Raw genomic sequence first — 18,665 nt, 5'->3', positions numbered from 1 at the left:
CATTTCCTAAAAAGAAGGAATCAATATCTAACTCTTGGTTCAATTAAATCTTTAGCATTTCATATACTGTATTAGATAATTGAGAGTCCTAAGAAGATTCTTGTCTTCCCATATGAGCAATCAGCATTTAAAATTTGATAGTTTTATTGAATGGCTTGCCTCTAACAGATACATGCCATAAAACAGCCCTAAAGATATTTTAGGGCAGGAATGTCAATCTCAAGGCCCAGGGGTCTGATCCAACACAAGTGATGTTGAACTGGCCACACTCCGTCCGCCCCCCCCCCGGGGGGGGGTCAAACATAACCCTGTGGGCAGCCCTCCCACGCTCCATTTTTGCTGGCAGAGGGTTGCAGTCAAAAACAGACATGACCACGTCCACCTGAGGTCAAACAAAACCCTGATGCGGCCCTCAATGAAATTGAGTTTGACACTCCTGCTTTAGGGCAAACAGTCAGCTTTTCCCTGTTGTGATTAGAAGGACTAGGTTGTATTTCATCCAGGGATTTTATGAATTTAGCCCTGTTTGATTAAGGTACCTATTTACATAAATTATTGAAGAACAGAAAAGCAGCATCGAAACATAAATGTCCAGAAGGTTGTATGTGTAATTTCCTAATGCATATTTTAGTCCATTCCAATTCAAAAAAGTGCCATCTGAAATAGTAAAATAGGAAATAAGCCTGTTCTGCTATTGGGCTGATTGTGCCAGATTATTGTATTATTGTTGTTTATATTTGCTAATTTCTCTTTTATTTCAGGATGTTTACATCTATTGGCTATTTTGGCTTGTCACTCAGCACCCCCAATCTGCATGGAGATGCCTACTTCAATTGTTTTCTGTCAGCAGTCATAGAAGTCCCAGCCTATGTGATTGCTTGGCTCCTCCTGCGGGTCTTTCCTCGGCGTTACACAATATCTGGTACCCTTTTCTTGGGAGGAGGAGTTATTTTGTTCATCCAGTTGGTACCGCCAGGTAAGATGTGTCCGTGTGTGTTCATTCATTCATTTCGTTTCATTTGTGCTGTAGTAATTAACAATACTATATGAGGAGGTGGAACAAGTGTTAAACACTTATTTTTTACACCTATATCTTATGAATTCTCAATTTTCTATTCCAGGAAAATTCATTAAGATTACGTGTAGATAGAGATCTGCATTCACAGAACATTGTAGGAATGTTTTATCAGTTTATTTTTGTGACCTCTGTGTACCACACATCTAACAAAATACGCCCGTGCCAAAAATTTTTGAGGAAATGTCCAAATGGTAGGGAGAATTTGGTGGAAAGCCAACCACAGTTGCTCAGCTTTTGCATGCTGTGATCTTCTTACTAACCTTCGTTGGATTTAAGGCTGGGCAAAAGAATAAATATATAATTGACTTTTAATAATTACATTTGACTCTAAACGCAAAGATGCTTAAACTTTGCAATTCTGCAGCTGCCCACTAAAGGGCAGTACAATCCATTTCTGGTATCAATAACATGCTTTTAGTATGTATGTATGTGTATATATAAAACTTTTTATTTTATCAATGTATTAAATACAATGAGAAATAAAAATAGGAAGTTAGGGGTAGGAAAAAAGAAAGGAGGAAAGAAAATATGAAGTATAAGGGGAGAAAGAAAAAGGCATTGAATTCTGACTCTCTTCAGCACAGTCCAAGATAACATTACAAATATTACTACATGATAGCAATAATATTCTAACATCATACTCATTTTCCCTGTAAAAGAGCCCTTTAATGCTCCAACACTGGAAGTTTTTAAGAAGATGTTGGCTAACCACTTGTCTGAATTGGTGTAGGGTTTCCTGCCTAAACGGGGTTGGACTAGAAGACCTCCAAGGTCCCTTCCAACGCTTGTTATTCTATTCTATTCTATTCTAATTACCCATGACTCTCCAAGTGACTTCAACTCACATTTGAGATACCTCAGTAATACTCTTGCAGTACCTTCAATTATTCTGCAGCTGTCATACAAGCAGTCCCTACTTATAACTATTTGTTTAACAACTGTTCAAAGTTACAATGGCACTGTAAAAATTGACTTATGAACAGCCCTCACATGTGCCTCTGAGTTTTCAATTTTTTAATAATTGCATTTTTGTAAAAGCATTAAGTGTGGAAGTGATTTGCTTCTAACCAGTGATTTCTTTACAGAAAGGAAATTACCACAACTCCTTTTACCCTTCAAGTTCTTATTCCTTTCCCAAGTTCCAGAGTTATTGAGACACAATTCAGGTTGCCACCAGGATGCCTGTTTTTTCCGATCCTTCTTTAATTCTTGCTTCATGCTCAGCTCCAATAGTATTTTCAGATCCAGTGCTGAATTTTATTTATTTATTATTTATTTATTTATTTATTTATTTATTTATTTATTTATTTATTTATTTATTTATTTATTTATTTATTTATTTATTTATTTATTTATTTATTTATTTATTTATTTATTTATTTATTTATTTATTTATTTGCATTGCCATTGTCTGAGATCCCAATGGCCATGACTTTCTTGGTCTTCCGGAAGGCTGTGAACACCTGATTTTTCCTCCAGGTGTTGGGCCAAGAGAATAGATAAACCCAACATAGATATGATTGTGTAATTCAGTTTATTCTATGGTTCCTTGGTTAATGTTATGTAATTATTTTACCTTGTTTGCTTTTAACTACCCAGAGGTGGGTTTTTTATGCTAGAGCAGGGCTGTCAAACACCATTTCATTGAGGTCCCCATCAGGGTTGTGTTCGACCTTGGAGGCCAGGTGGGTGTGGCCAGCTCAACATCACTCATATTGGGGGCATTCCTCCCAGGTTCCATTTTCGGCTGTGATAGTCTCCTGCAGTGCTCTGCCAGCAAAAACGGGCGGTCCTCCTGAGCTCCGTTTTCACTGGCAGAGGCATTGTGGGCCAGTCCCTTGCTGTTTCCAGATCTAAGCACCCTTTGGGCTGGATCTGGCCTGCGAGCCTTGAGTTTGACACCCCTGTGCTACTCAACTATACACATTTTCTAAGTACCGTATTTTTCGGAGTATAAGACACATCTTTTTCCCTCAAAAAAGAGGCTGGAAATCTGGGTGCGTCTTATACACTGAATACAGCATTTTTTTGCCTCCCAAAACCCTGCCCCTTCACCAAAATGTCCGTGCATAGCTTTTAGGAGGCTTTCAGAGAGCTCCTGGGGGTTGGGGAGGTCAGGTAAGAGCCCATTTACGGACTTACCTTGTGGCGTTAAGAGTGGCCAAGCATCAGTATTGTGCCACTCTTATTGCGTCCGCAGAGAACCGCCCTGCTGCCCTGTTTGGGGTGACCCGCTCCCTCCTCCAACAGAGGCCACGGGAAGCTCCTCTGCAGGGCAGAGCAGAGGAATTTGGGGAGTATCTGCAGGACAAAATCGCTCAGATTCGAAGTGAGTTGGTCCCTACTAGTGGTCTGGAAGGGACGTTGGAGGCGGGTCGTGAGGTCCCATTCTGGGAGGAGTTTGACTCTGTTACTTCCGAAGATATGGACAGGTTGCGTAGGCGCCTGCGAGCCACCACATGTTTATTGGACCCGTGTCCCTCCTGGCTTGTACTGGCATCCTGGGAGGTCACACGAGGCTGGCTCCAGGAGTTAGTCAACGCTTCCTTGAGTGAAGGGTTTCTTCCGGCCGCCCTGAAAGAGGCGGTGGTGAGGCCCCTCCTCAAGAAGCCTTCCCTGGACTTCCGGTTCCGGCGGCTACGGCGACGGGCAAGGACTTTGCCCGCTCCCGCTCTTCGGTGGGCTTCCCCCGTCTTCGGGGGGGCACAGGACGCCCCGAAGAGGTGCCCTGCCGAAGGAGCGGCTCGCGGAAGGCTCTGGCACCGGCGGCGGCTGGTGGGGGCTTTTCCGCTTTGCTCCAGGCACCGGGGAGCAGTTTTGGAGGACGCGCCTGCGTCTCGCCCCATGCCGATCGGAGAATGCAAAACTGAAGGAAGCAGCGGCGGTGCGGTGAGATGCTTCCTCTCTTCATCCCCTTACTTTTGAATTGAAAGGCTTTTCAGTACTTTTAAAAGTTAACCCTTCGGAGTTACTCTTTGAGGAGCGGCTAGAGGGGAGGGGGATTCCCCCCCCTTGGACAAGCGGCTTGTTAAAATTCTGCTCTCGCCCCCTGGGGAAGGAGGAGGGGGGAGAGCCAACTAACGATGCCTCACCCCAGTAAAAGTGCGTTTCATGGGACTTAGATCCAGAACTTATTGATGACCTGAGAACTTTTTGAACTTTTAAATTTTTCTATGCCTCTGAGCCCAAAGCTGGCAGGGCAAGATGGCACACTTCCGTTGTCTTCATGAACTGTGAAACCTGACTCCACCTTTAAAATTCAGGCTTCCGGTCTTTGTCTCCGAGTCACCCAGAGGAATCTCTTGTGGATTGTTATTTTCTGAACTCTTTGGAGAAAAAACTTTCATCTATTGCTAGAGTGATTAAAGAAACTCCCACCTGTTTGGATCCTCTGCCTTCTGGACTCGCCTGCCTGCTCTACTTCTCCAGCTGCCCAGTTCCTACACTGACTGATCTCTTTGTTTTATAAACCATGTCTCCAAAAAGACCACCTCCTGGAAAACCTGGCTTTGCCACTTCTGCTCCAACATCTGCAACATCCAGCCCAGCCACACAGTCAAAGATAACAGAACTGATGCAACCTAAGACTACAGAGATAGACCTTCAACAAATGCTTCAACAAATTTTACAAGGCCAGGAGGAAATTAAGAAACAGCTAAGGGAAATGAAAGATGAAATTAAAGAGAATCAAGTTCAAATTTATAAGAACTCACAGAGACTGGACCTTGTGGAGGGTGGGGTGGCGGATGCGAAAGGGGGGGGTAGAGGCTTTACAGAAGGGGAACAAAGAACTTGATATCCAACAAATGAAAACAGAGTTTGAGAGAATGTCCTTTTATCTTAGATTTCAAAATGTAATAGAAGCAGATGGGGAAAACATAAGGGACATTATGACTAATATTCTAGCTGAATACATACACAAAGATAAACAGCAGATGGAATGGGAAATAGATCTGGTCTATAGAGTGAATTCAGCATATGCCAGAACACACAATGTACCCAGGGAGGTTCATATTAAATTCCTTAGGAAAACCACAAGAGATGAAATTCTGGGTGTACAAAGGGGGCAAACACTGACACACCACGACAGGGAGATAACCATTCTGAAGCAGATTCCCAAAAAAATTAGGGAAAAAAGGAAAAGCTATTCGCAATTGGCGAATAAACTATACCAGAAGGGGGTGTGGTTTAGATGGTTGATGCCTGAAGGTATGCTGATATTCTGGGAGGAGACAAGAATCAGAATCAACACACCCATAGAGGCACAGGCCTTTATGGGAAAAAATAAAGCGAACCTAGAAAAAACAGAAGATACCACAACGGTCACACAGGACACGGGAGGGGCCGGAGCTCTGCCAGCGGGGGGTGAAGGGGAAACACTAAGAAAGCTCAGATCACAAAAATGAATAAGAAAACCACAATGTTATAAACAGACCGAAAGTAATAATGAAATTATATCTAGACTATATATCATAACTATATAAATTGATTGAAAATTATTTTTTCTAGAATTAATATGCTGATTTTTTATCATTATGTATTAATGTTTGATATTTAGATGTAACCTATGAGTTTGGAGGGAGGAGGCGTCTGCCACACTTGCAACTGCCAAAATTTGTAACCATTCCACTTACCCTTTTCCTTATAAATGTTTTAAAAAACCAATAAAACTTTTTGGGGAAAAAAAAAAAAAAGAAGCCTTCCCTGGACCCAGCTCTGTTAGCCAACTACCGTCCCGTCTCCAACCTTTGCTTCCTGGCGAAGGTTGTAGAGAGTGTGGTGGCACAACAGTTTCCGCGCCACTTGGAGGAAAATGATTATCTGGACCCGCGCCAGTCCGGTTTCCGGCCCGGCCACAGCACGGAGACGGCATTGGTCGCGTTGGTGGATGATCTCTGGAGGGCCAGAGATGGGGGTTGCTCCTCCATCCAGGTCCTATTAGATCTCTTGGCGGCTTTCGATACCATCGACCATGGTATACTATTGCATCGACTGGAGGGGTTGGGGGTGAGGGGCACCGTTTGGCGGTGGTTTTCCTCCTACCTCTCTGGCCGAGTGCAATTTGTATTGGCAGGGGGGCAGAGGTCGACCTTGAGGCCGCTCTCTTGTGGGGTGCCACAAGGGTCGGTCCTCTCGCCTCTCCTGTTCAATACATATATGAAGCCGCTGGCCGAGATCATTCGTGGGTTTGGGGTAGACTACCATCTGAACGCGGATAATACCCAGCTGTACATTTCTACCCCAAACCACCCCAACGATGCTATCGAAGTGATGTCCCGGTGTCTGGAAGTCGTACGGATCTGGATGGGAAGTAACAGACTCAAGCTCAACCCATCCAAGACTGAGTGGCTGTGGCTACCGGCGCCCCGGTTCAACCAGCTCACTCCATCACTGGCCATTGGGGGTGAACGTCTGGCCCCCGTGGATCGGGTACGCAATTTGGGCGTCCTTCTGGATACCCGGCTGTCCATGGATGACCATGTGACAGCCGTGGCCAGGGGGGCGTTCCACCAGGTTCGCCTGGTGCGCCAATTGCGTCCCCTATTGGACCGGAGCGCCCTTTGCACAGTCACCCATGCGCTTGTGACGTCCCGGCTAGACTACTGTAACGCTCTCTACATGGGGCTCCCCTTGAGATGCACCCGAAGGCTGCAGCTGGTTCAGAATGCGGCCGCGCGGGCAGTCTCGGGAGTCTCTAGCTACTCCCACGTAACACCTCTCCTGCGCGGGCTACACTGGCTACCTGTGGCTTTTCGGGTGCACTTCAAGGTGTTGACCATCATTTTTAAGGTGCTCCATGGCACAGGACCTAGTTATTTGCGGGATCGTATCCTGCCCCATACATCCCTCCGGCTGATTCGCTCACACAGAGAGGGACTCCTCCGGGTGCCGTCCACTAGGTTGTGCCAGCGGGCGACGCCTAGGGGAAGGGCCTTCTCTGTGATGGGCCCGACCCTCTGGAATGACCTTCCCCCCGACATTACAATGACCACGGATCTCCGCTCCTTCCGTCAGAAACTTAAAACCCTCCTATTCCAACTAGCCGGCTTGGCCTAATTCCACCTATCCCACCTCAGTTCTATTTCTAAATTTTTAAGATTGGTTTTAAGGTTTGTTTTTTAATTTTTATAAATTGTACAGGGGTTGTTTAATTTGGTTTTTACCTATGTGTATGATTGTTTGTATGTTTTAAATTTATTCCTGTACACCGCCCCGAGTCCCTCCAGGGAGAGGGGGTGGTCTAGAAATTCAATAAATTATTATTAATTATTATTATTATAGAAATGAGAAAAACAGGCAGTTTTTTGCCCATTTTTAGCCCCCCACCCCAACCCTCAGGAGCACTCTCTAATAGCCTCCTAAAGGCTATTCATGCCCTTTTGGGGGGGGGAGAACCGGGCCAATTTTCATGAAAAACGGGCCATTTTGGGGAGGTTTGCAGAGTGCAAAAACTTCTTTTTTTTAATTTGCCTCTTCAAAACCTTGGTGCGTCTCATACTCCAAAAAATACGGTAAATAAATAAAAATAAATTTTACAGCATCATTGTAGATACCAACTTTCATGTGGCCTCAGTCTTGACAGTATCTCTAGCCAAATGTCTTCTCCTTCATATCTATCTGACTATACTTTGGAGTTGAATAATTCTTTCTTTGCATGCCTATAATTTTCATTTTCAGGCCCAAAAAGCCATTCCTTCAGACAAAAAGCAGAAAAGAAAGAAATCATATCGAACAATATTATGGTCACAGGCTAGCAACATATTGAGCAGTTATTTTGCGTGGCTTCTACTTCAGATTTTATAGTGCATGAAATCTCTTTACCTTTTGAAGACTGGTTTTTGGATCTGTGATAGATTTAACAGATTCTGTTAAATCTATCAACAGTTCCAGTGTCCTGGTTTATTAACTGTACTGTAGATGAATGGCAAAAAAAGCTAGAAAGACTACTAGTGAGTTATATGAGACCATCATGCTTGCAGTTTCACTCAGCTACAGTTGTACAGTTGTACTTTCACCCAGGTAGCATCCAGTGGTGGGTTCTGGATCTCATTCCAACAGGTACGGTTGGAATGGGGCCGGCAGAATCCATATGGACGTGCACGCAGCGCGTGCATGCATCTTAGCACCTCCACGACGCTCCAGCTGCTCCGCGGAGCTTCGCACAGGCACTGTACCCACCATGCGGTGCGCAGAAGCCCAGAAGCCTTAAAAGACTGGTAAGGAGCGCGGGTGGGCCCTCCGGAGCACCGTACCAGAATGATATCCGGTGCTCCCGGAAGGCTCCGGTACGCCTGTACCCGGGCGTACCACCTGCAACCCACCACTGGTAGCATCTTTATGAAGCAGTATTGTTTGGATAGCTATATTATATGTCCAATGCTTGCATTAGTTAGGTAATTTTAGCCAGTAGTGATTTTTCTCCCTAGCCTCTGATAGATTGCTCTAGTACCTTTTTTTGTGATGTACAGCCATGAAGACGTAAGATGGCTATTTGTGATTGAACAAGTGATCTTTCACTCTTTCACAGTCATCTTTGCATGCATAGCCACTTCTTTCTGGAGATGTCTATATTAGTATCACGATTCTCAAATATTTTATATCATTTTCTGAGAATTCATGGAATGATATGAATTAGGTCTTAAAAGCATGCCTAAGGAGTATTCTCAGCTTTGTATGGTAGGTATTCCAAGGCAGTCATAGAATGGTTCCTACCTGATAAAAAAGCATCTGCAAAAGAGGTCTTCATCCTGCAGTGCATAGACAATGGCTAAAATAATGGTGGTGATGATGACAATTATGAACTGAAGTAAAAGTAGGAGTTGTGCAAAGTTGATAATAAAAGAAGCACTGAAGTTTTGTTTCTTCCTTAACTTCTTTCCACAGATCTCCACATTCTGTCTCTCATCTTAGTGATGCTGGGGAAATTTGGGATCACATCAGCCTTCTCCATGCTTTATGTCTATACTGCAGAACTCTACCCAACGATAGTAAGAAACATGGCAGTGGGTTCTACTTCCATGTCATCCCGGGTGGGCAGCATTATTGCGCCATACTTTGTTTTCCTGAGTAAGAAATTTATCATTTTAAATGTGCTCAAAATAAAATGCTCCCTAGTTTAGTTTTTAGTCGATGGAGAAAAGCTCAGTAAGCTTTTCTGTGGTCTCATTAATCCTGTGTTTATTTTGTAGGCTTAAGTCACATTGTCTTTCAAAAGATCTAGATATTGAGTGCAAGCCATTATTATTATTCTAGAAGCACTTGATTCCTAGTTCTTTTCAAATGGTGGATTATAATTCATGACCAGTAATTATTACCGGTAGTAAAGAACTATTTGGGATGGTAGTTAAAGGTACCAGGCTCAGAAAGGAGGAGTTCGAATCCTTCCTTAGGCACAAAGCCAGCCTGGTGACCTTAGGCCAGTAACTCTCTCAGCCCTAGGAAGCAGGCAATGGCAAACCATTTCTAAAACATTGCCAAGGAATCAACACTGATTTAAAGGCACAACAATAAACTATTCTTAATAAGATTACCAAGAAAGATGTTATTGCATAGTATGCAACACTGAAACATGGATTTCAAACATATATACATTAATTGACAACCATTCATAAATCTTACTTAATAAATCACTCTCTAAATGTCTGACGTCTTTAAATCATACTTTCTATCTAATACCAAGGTAATGTGCAGTAAAAACATCAATTAAAACATCATAAAATGTGATTCAAAGGAGCAAAACCTGCACAATAAAATCTCATAACAAAACACTGCACATTGGATAGTGTAAAATAATATAATTTTAAGTAAAGATCATGAAAGATTGCTGTTATTAAGGTTAAAAGGAATACATCCAGATAAAATCCAGGAGGAAAGGACAGGAATCAAATAGATATAGTGGTTATGAATTAATATTATAACATATGTAATAAATCTACTTTTCATCTTTTACCAGGTGCCTATGGTAAATATCTGCCTTACATCCTCATGGGCAGCCTAACGTTATTGATAGGGGTTCTCACCCTCCTCTTACCAGAAAGTTATGGGAAACCCTTGCCAGAGACAATTGATGAGATGCAACAAATTAAAGGGTAACTTGATTTTACTAAAACAAAATTCCTTACTGTATTTCATACTAGCTGAATCCCCATGCTCTTCTATGAAACTATGTGATCGGGCTTGATAAATTGATACGAACAGCTTGAAAATTAATTAGTAGTTGCAATCCGCCTCTCCTCTCCCCTTCTCTCCTCAGGCTTGCCCCATAGAAGCCTCTCCTATCCCCCTTCTCTCCCTCAGGCCGGCCCCATTGATTCTGTCCTGCCCCCTTCTCTCCCTCAGGCTTGCCCCACAGAGGCCTCTCCTCTCCTATCCCCTTCTCTCCCTCAGGCTTGCCCCACAGAGATGTGTCCTATCTTATTCCTTCCTCTCCCTCAGGCTGGCCCCATTGATCCTCTCCAAACTCCCAGCCCGCAGGCTGAATGAGTCACCTACTGGCCACACCCAAGTGGCAGTTGGAACAAATATTTTCAGGTGGGGGGGAGTAGAACGTCTTAACTCCTTAGCATCAGAGCGTGTTAATAATAATATAAGAAATACTAATGATCTGATGGTCATTTCGAAAAATCCTTTCTTAGCGAGCACCTAGAAGCCAAGAGGAGTATACGTGCCACATTTCAAGTTTGTAAGCTTTACGGTTCTGGAGATTTCGTGATGCGGCGTGAGTGGTTTTTGTTTTTATATATATAGATAAACGCATTGTGAATGGAAACAAGTATGGAAAAAACAACTGGTAATTCATTCAAAAGATCTTGAGTTTCCAACCTCAAATTGGTATGCTAAAGAATGCCAGTGGACAAATAGTAAGAGGGATAAAGCAAGAATGGAAGATTAAAATGCTGAATGCTATGCTAATGACCAACATATTTTAAAAATAATTTTCTATTTATAAGATATGCTTTTGCCAAAAGATAATTAGATCAACATTTTGTCCATTATGAAATCAAAAGATTATAGGAACTGATGGAATATCTATATAAATATTGTAAACAACAGAAGAAGAATCAGTAAACATTCAAATCAAACTATGCCACCCAATCTGGATATTGACACATTAGTCCAACAGATGGGAAGAGATCATTCTACCAATAACAAGGAAAGGAATCTTAACAGAGATTACAAACTATTGCAAAAATATCCTTGATTTCACATAGTACCAAAACGGTGTTAAAGATTGTGACATCATAGGCCAACTTGGAAAGAGAAATATCAGATATTGAAGCTGCTTTTAGAGACATTACTATTACTCAGGCAATTGGATTTTTAAGAATGCCAAAGAATACCAAAAAGAAGTCAGTAAGTGCTTCATTGATTATAGAAAGCTTTTTGATCATTCAACTACATGAAGATATGGAATGCCCTTAGGAAAATGGGAATCCCAGAACATTTAGAGTCACTGAAGTTGTTAGGTAGGCAGCCAAATGAATCTATTGAAAAAAATAAACGCATTGTCCTCATGAGAAACATACATACAGGAAAGGAAACCAGACTGTATGGAACAGGGTGAAACGGGAGTGAATATACTCTCTCCTTATTTATTCAAACTTACATGGCATATATGTTGAGAGCCGGATGGAAGAAAATGATTTTAAAACTGGAGGAAGATATATCAACCTGTGCTGATGACAGGACTCTGATAAATGAAAATCAAATGATTGTAAGCTCTAATAATGAAAATAAAGACGCATAATGAAAAAATAAAGCAGACCAAACTAATGACAACAGATGTCATAGAATAGAATTGACAAGCCATTGAAGTGATAAACAGCTTCCTTTTAAAATCCATTAGCACCAACAGCGAGTGAACCAACAGTCGAAAAATACATCACAGGCCGCTACTTGATAGGAAAAGAAAAGTATCTTGGAGAAGTTAATCAGATATCATGATATGTACAAAAGTTCAGAAATGTATTAGCAATGTTTTTCCCCCTATGATACCATATGGAAGCAAAGGTTTTGCTCTAAAGAAGCAGTATATAAAGAACATTGAACATTGATAATTTTGAATTTTTAAGTTTGGGAAAATTCCTGATATAATGGATAACAAAGAAAGCAAAAGTTATCATACGGATAGACCTTAACTTAACAATCATTCATTCAGTGAGCATTTGAAATTATGATAGTATTGAATGAAAGGATTTATGACCCGTGCTTAACTTATGGCTATTGCACTGCTCCCATGGTTACATGATCAAGAAGCCAGGCACTTGGCTGACCTTATGGTCATGGGGTGCTTCAACTTCCCTATTCCCTCCCTCCCAGTTTATGACCTTTTGGCTGCCCTACAGAATAGCACATTCATTGGCAGCAGCACTGGGGCTGACGTAGAAACTTGAGGCTTTTAACAGTGTCAGACAACTGCCACCCCAACCTGGACTTTTCATGGTATTTGAAGAAGAACATGCAGAGTTTACAGAATGAGGCTTCCATTTTAGCACCCCATTCTTGAGAGGCCAGGTTCTCCAAAGTATGTATTTCATTCAGTTTGGTGGAAATAATTTCCTACTACCTGTCTTTGAGACTGATTTAATTAATCAGAGCCACTTCTTCCTTAATAGGTTCACATTTATACCAGAGGGTATTTTGATAAGACAACATTAGTCTTATCAGTAAGAAAACTAATTGTTTGCTGCCGTCATTTCTAATGTAAACAATTTCCTATTTGTTTTTAGGTTAAGCAAAAGAAAACATCTCTACAGGGTAGAGAAATCAGAGCAAAATGAACTGACCATCAAGAATATGACATCATTTTGATCATATCAGTTGAATGGAGGAGTTTGTTGTTAACCATATTTCTAAAGATATCTGAAAGTCAATAACACTATTAGAGAGACTTTTTCTAATGATCCTGCGGTTCTCAAAACACTGATGTACCAAATATGTGGAATTGTGTTAAATTGCTGTGTTGGCACAAGTTACTTTTATCAGTAACTATTTCTATTCCTTGGTTTGGGATTTGTATTTTTGTGAGGTCTTGAATATTTTCATCTCTTCTTGAGATGCAGGTATTACGTTAATGTTATATGTGTATTTATACTTTATATAACTTTTTAGTTTTGTGTTTCTTGAACTCCAAACATCATTTTTAAGTATTCTAAAGTCTGGATTAAGATCTATAATGTTTCGCTTTAGAAAATAAATGGCACAATGTTTGTGGATAGGGCTGTATCTTCTAAGGCTCGCTTGAAAAATCTTTAAAGGAAAAATTTGACTATAATAAAATGTAACTTTAAACTTTAAAAATATATTTTTGAAAGTGAAGCACATGTTTTGAAATTAGTTTAGGTATTAGAAATAAATTATAACCATATTTTCCTCTGTCAACTAGAAAACAATTCTGAAAATCCAAAATTTAAAATTCACTATCATTGGCTTCTACCTTTTAGAAAATTTGTCTGTCAGTGCACACAATATATAGTTTTCTCCACACTTTTGCATTCTACTTATTTATATGATCAATTAATTGACTGGGCCCAAGTAAAGCTCTTTATTTTCTTCAGTGAGAAATATGTCAGGTGTTACGTTGGATTAAGTCAGCCTGCCAGAAGAAACTGTTTTATGAAACTGGATTTATAAAACATTTTAGGTGGTAAAAGTAAGTATTAAAGATGACGGTGTGCATGAGCTTGTCAGCAAATCCATTGCTGAGTAAGTCATATGATAAGATAGTGATTTAAATCAAGTATTCAGACAATTGGGTCTTTATGTATAGATCACAATTTATTGCCCATTTAATACTGAAATTCTTTATCTTTTGTCCACAAAATCACATGCTTGTATCTATTTCTTGTTTGAAAAGCTTAAAATGGCATTTTATGAAAATGTAAACTTCTGTAATTCAGATTTTGCCTGCATCATGGGCGGAAACTGGCTTTCCTGCTTTTACTGCCAAGTAACATTCCTAGTAATATATTAATCAGATTTAATTCATTTAAAAGTATGCAATCCGCTTATCTTAAATATCAGAATCATAACTGTAGCAAAACAGCAGAAGATGCTGTGTTTCTATACCATTAATCTGAACACAACATGCTTTGTTGTAATACTACTAGTCCAGAGTAATTTGTTTTGTGACCTTAGATGAATCTTCTCCAATGTGATGATCCCAAGAAAATGCTGACTATTTATGAGAATGATGGAGTTTATATTCTAATACATCTGCTGGACAAGACTATTTTGGACATTATCTGTGAAGGTTTTGTGAAGGCTGCTTTAAATTTTACTTAGCAAAAGTTTTAAATATGGCAAAGAAAGTCTTTATAAAAGCAGCTTTTTCTATCCGCTCCTTTGAAAACTAAAGATTAATAACTTCACATTCTATATGAAACGTCTGTATCTACCTTGAAAAAGAATGGCAAAAGAGCAAAGCAGCATTTAAATCAACCCCTTACTTTCAAGTGACAAATTCAGGACTAGTACCTCTTGTTCCTTGTAGGAGAATACTTTGCCTTATGAAGCCTGTGCAGTGATGCTAACATTATATGAATGTATGCTATGTTCATTTCTTTTTCTATTTTTTTATGGTTCTGGTACAAAACATTCCCATAGTCTTTAACATGACTTTTCTAATATTCAAGTTATTTGCAAGATTGCCAGGTTCTGAATCGCAAGCTATCGCTGTGGATCCACAGTGTTTTCTCAGGTTTTTACCTATGGCAAACAGGCAGGATACTGAAACACCACCGGCGGGGGGGGGGGGTGTTCATGCTAATTACTTTCTCAACAAAATGTTAAAATTAAAATTGTTTAATAATGTATTGTAATCTGGCAATATATTATATATAAATATATTATGTATAAATATTTTAAACAAAATAATGGATTCCTATACAGTTTTACCCTGTTGTAATTGTAACTGTTTCTAAGACAATATTTGTGGTACTTTTTTGGAGAATCTAGTTTTTCTAGAGTTTTTTCATTGTTTGAGTGTTTCTTGATTTTTAGTTCAACACTGTCTAGTTTAGATAGGTGCACTTTCTAGAAGATTGTGACTTTGCAATTTTCTTTTTAATTTTTGGAGGGATCACTTCTCAAGACTATTACAGTATTACCTGACCTAGTGCAAGTTGTAAAGACATTTTAACCTCCTGATATATCCATAATTTCTTATAATATAGCTGCTTTCATCTAATGAGGTCCAATTTAGTAATTGAAGAAAGTCTACTAAAGAAAGCAACAATTGTATTTTTTTGTCTTTCATTGCTAAGTAGCTGAAGATTTATAACTTCCAGGCATGGTTTTTTGACATATTATGTTCTGCAGTATTAATAATTACTGCATAAAAATATTTTTCAATAAAATGTACATTCTTTGCCAATATAGATCTTTCTCAGGGATTTTTCAGATGATTGCAATCTTCCAAAGATAGGAAATGGAAGGACCATTTGGAATGGAGGAAGGCAAGTCATTGTTACATTTTAGTCCTTCCTTTAATCTGTTTTTTTCTGTAAAACAATTGTGGTGCTAGCCAAAGTTTTAATTATGTCTCCTGGTAAGAAGTATGCACAATTTTGTTGCATTCAGTGAAACACATTCTTCAGACATGCAAGTGGGGAATCAGAACTTCAATACAGCTCCATTTTTTGCTACTGTCTTGAAAGACACTAAGAAGGAAGGACTCTGGCTCCTATTAGGTTGCAATAAAAGGCTACAAGTTATAAATCAGGCTGAGCAAATTCCATTCAATTGTTAATTTTGTAAAGTGCCTTGTAGTCATGTTTGGTGTTCCTTATTTTTTAAAAAAGACAAGTTTCTCAGTTAACCAAAGTATGAGTTATCTATTCCATATATATCCTTTAACATCTCTTTTAGTTATGTTTTGGATTGCACTTATACTGTATCTGATAATGTATTGAATATTGATTGGAATCAGGTTCTCCAATTGAAAGAACTGGTTTTGTGATTAGAAGGGGGGGAAGGAAGTGCAGTGGTCTTTCTATTGAAGGATCTTCAGAGCAGATTGAGACAAAAGTGTAAGGCAGAGAGGAATTCCTATCTTACAAATTTATGTTCTATGTTGGACTCTTCACTGTTCATTTGGATTGTGCCAATTTGTATAAAGTTTATGGAATCTTGTCATGTATCACCCTGTAACAGTATCTCTTTATTTTCTTCATTGCGAGCAAAACATAAACAAAACCTTCAAAATGTATGCTGAGTTGTTTTCTGTGCTTGAAGAGTAAAAAAGGGAAATTCCATGTGTATAGTAATATAAAAAATACATTTCCTTCAAGTGCTGATGACATTGTTCTTATTTAGTACGAAGAACTAACAAATCAATATGAAACATGAATATATAGTGTAAGATGGAGGTTGGGGAACCAATGAAACTTAGCCTGAGAGTTGATGCTGATTTAGTTTTAAATAACACAGATATCAATAAATATGAATCACTTCAAGGGCAATTATGAGGACATTACAATCAATACTGCATTATAATTTCAAATTTGGGATAGGGTATCTTAATAACAAAACAAAGTAGCCATGATATCCCGAAGCAGACAAAATACTTTGAACAATTATCAAAGCTGTTAAATATTTTTGGTTCACATCACTACTTTTAATAATAATAATTTGTCAATGCACAACATATGTACAATGAGATTGGTTGAGCTCCCTCAGTGCACCCCCTACAACAAAACTCGCAGTAAAGACAAAATCCCTAACCCAATAAATCATATTAACAAACACCCAATCCTATTGCACCAATGTGAACAATTAGGGTTATATGCAAAATTAAAATTATATGCAACTGATTTGAGGACTGGGTCTCTTTAAAATAGATGTGCAATGTATTACTGAATTGAAGTATTTCAAAAAGCACAAATAATTGGAAATAAATTATCATTTTCTTAATGTATAAAAGTCTTCACAAAGTTAATATTTCAAAAATATCTTCCACTTGGAAAGACTTCAAATTATAGTTTTGGAGACAATTATGAGGGTCTCTTGGTGATCTCAAAATGATAAGCAGGTATGATTCTAGTTGGCTTTAGGTTACGATACTACTTTGAAATTTCAACACGTGTGAAAATTTTCTGGGTTTCTACAAACAGATTTTACATTTCTTTTCATATACCAAGACAACATATTTTGAACATGTTCCTCTAACGTTTTATTAAACAATTCAATTCAAATCTTTCTCCTTCAAGTTAGCTAGATGTAAGTTTAATATTTGTTTAGAAATACATCTGCAGCCTCGGGCCTTCTGATATCTTGCTAACTGAAGTAGATGAACACTAAAAAGTTCATCTGTTTCCTATGCAAGCAAACGTGCAATAAGGAATCATTCTCCAAGGTCATCTCCATAAAGTCATCAAGAGCTGAACTCAACTTGAGAGGCTTTATCTTTTACCCTATGAGCACTATCCTTCATAGGCAGAAATACATATTTGAGGTTTGTGATAAATTGCTTCTGAATTGGAAAATTTTTATTTTAATGATTCATGTGCCATGGCACATTCCCTTTCTGGAGTATGTTGAAAGAAAAAATCTACAGGCATGAAGAAGCCTCAAATATTGGTCTCTGTACAGGCTTGTATGAAGCTTCAAGTATTCACCAAGTGGTCAGCTGCAAGATAGCAAGCAAAAGTTAGATTTAACTGAAGTATAGTAATGTATTTCATTCCTTAATGCAATACATTTTGAGTCCCTCCTAGTATATGATTAAAACACACACACACTATATATATATATATAGTTTTCGTAGATTTTCACGGGTGTAGGTATGCTGGTTTTGTTGTATTCAGGTCTTTTCCCGTGTAAGGTTGAGATTGTCTTTGCAACGTTTCGGCAGGATCTCACCTGCCATCTTCAAGCGTGGGCTTAAAATGGGAACGGAGCTGCCGTCTTTCTGTACATCCTGGACCTGACCAACCACTGCCTAACCAACACATACTTCATCCATAATGGACAAAGATACAAACAGATAGAAGGAGCACCCGTGGGATCACCCCTCTCACCTGTCATTGCAAACTTATACATGGAACATTTTGAAACCAACGCCTTAGACAAATCTGAACACAAACCCAAACTCTGGCTTAGATATGTTGATGACACTTTCGTGATTTGGCCACACGGAAAAGAAAAACTGGACAACTTCCTCACACATCTCAACAGCCTACACCCCAAAATACAATTCACCATGGAAATTGAAGCAAACAACCAACTTCCCTTTCTGGATGTCCTAATCTACAAAAAACCCAATGGCTCCCTAGGACACACCATCTACCAGAAAAAAACACACACCAACCGCTACTTAAATGCACAATCCCATCACCACCCTGCACAGATCAACTCTGTAGCCAAGACCCTCATCTCCAGAACCAAAAGCCTAGCCGACAAAGACCACCTGAAAACTGAATTACACAAACTCACAAATGTATTAATTTCCAATGGATTCCAAAGAAAAACAATCACCAACCTTATCCAAAAGGAGACTCCCCCAAAAAACCAAGACACAGAACAGGACAATGGCATCGCCCTCCTCCCTTACATCAAAGGCACCACAGATAAAATCAGCAAAATTCTC

General features: G+C 39.5%; 1 protein-coding gene across 4 annotated transcripts in view; it reads left to right on the top strand.

Moving 5' to 3' along the window:
- SLC22A4 (solute carrier family 22 member 4) overlaps positions 1-16,286 on the top strand; it is a 77,612-nt gene extending 61,326 nt beyond the window's left edge. For 2 of the 4 annotated variants that reach the window (XR_014174126.1, XM_081938737.1), the window contains 4 exons: positions 762-976; positions 8,963-9,145; positions 10,032-10,167; positions 12,808-16,286. Coding sequence is in view for 2 of the 4 variants with exons in the window: in XM_081938737.1 (XP_081794863.1) it covers positions 762-976; positions 8,963-9,145; positions 10,032-10,167; positions 12,808-12,889 (616 nt within the window). In the remaining 2 variants the exon portion in view is untranslated. The remainder of the gene's footprint in view (positions 1-761; positions 977-8,962; positions 9,146-10,031; positions 10,168-12,807) is intronic. The other 2 variants (XR_014174127.1, XM_081938738.1) reach the window with 1 other exon arrangement.
- The last annotated feature ends 2,379 nt before the right edge of the window (positions 16,287-18,665 follow it).

The sequence above is a fragment of the Natrix helvetica genome, assembly GCF_964273705.1.
Source record: "Natrix helvetica genome assembly, chromosome: 1".
Taxonomy (NCBI): domain Eukaryota; kingdom Metazoa; phylum Chordata; class Lepidosauria; order Squamata; family Natricidae; genus Natrix; species Natrix helvetica.
The sequence above is the reverse complement of the archived record's forward strand: the minus strand, read 5'-3'. Positions and strand labels throughout refer to the sequence as shown.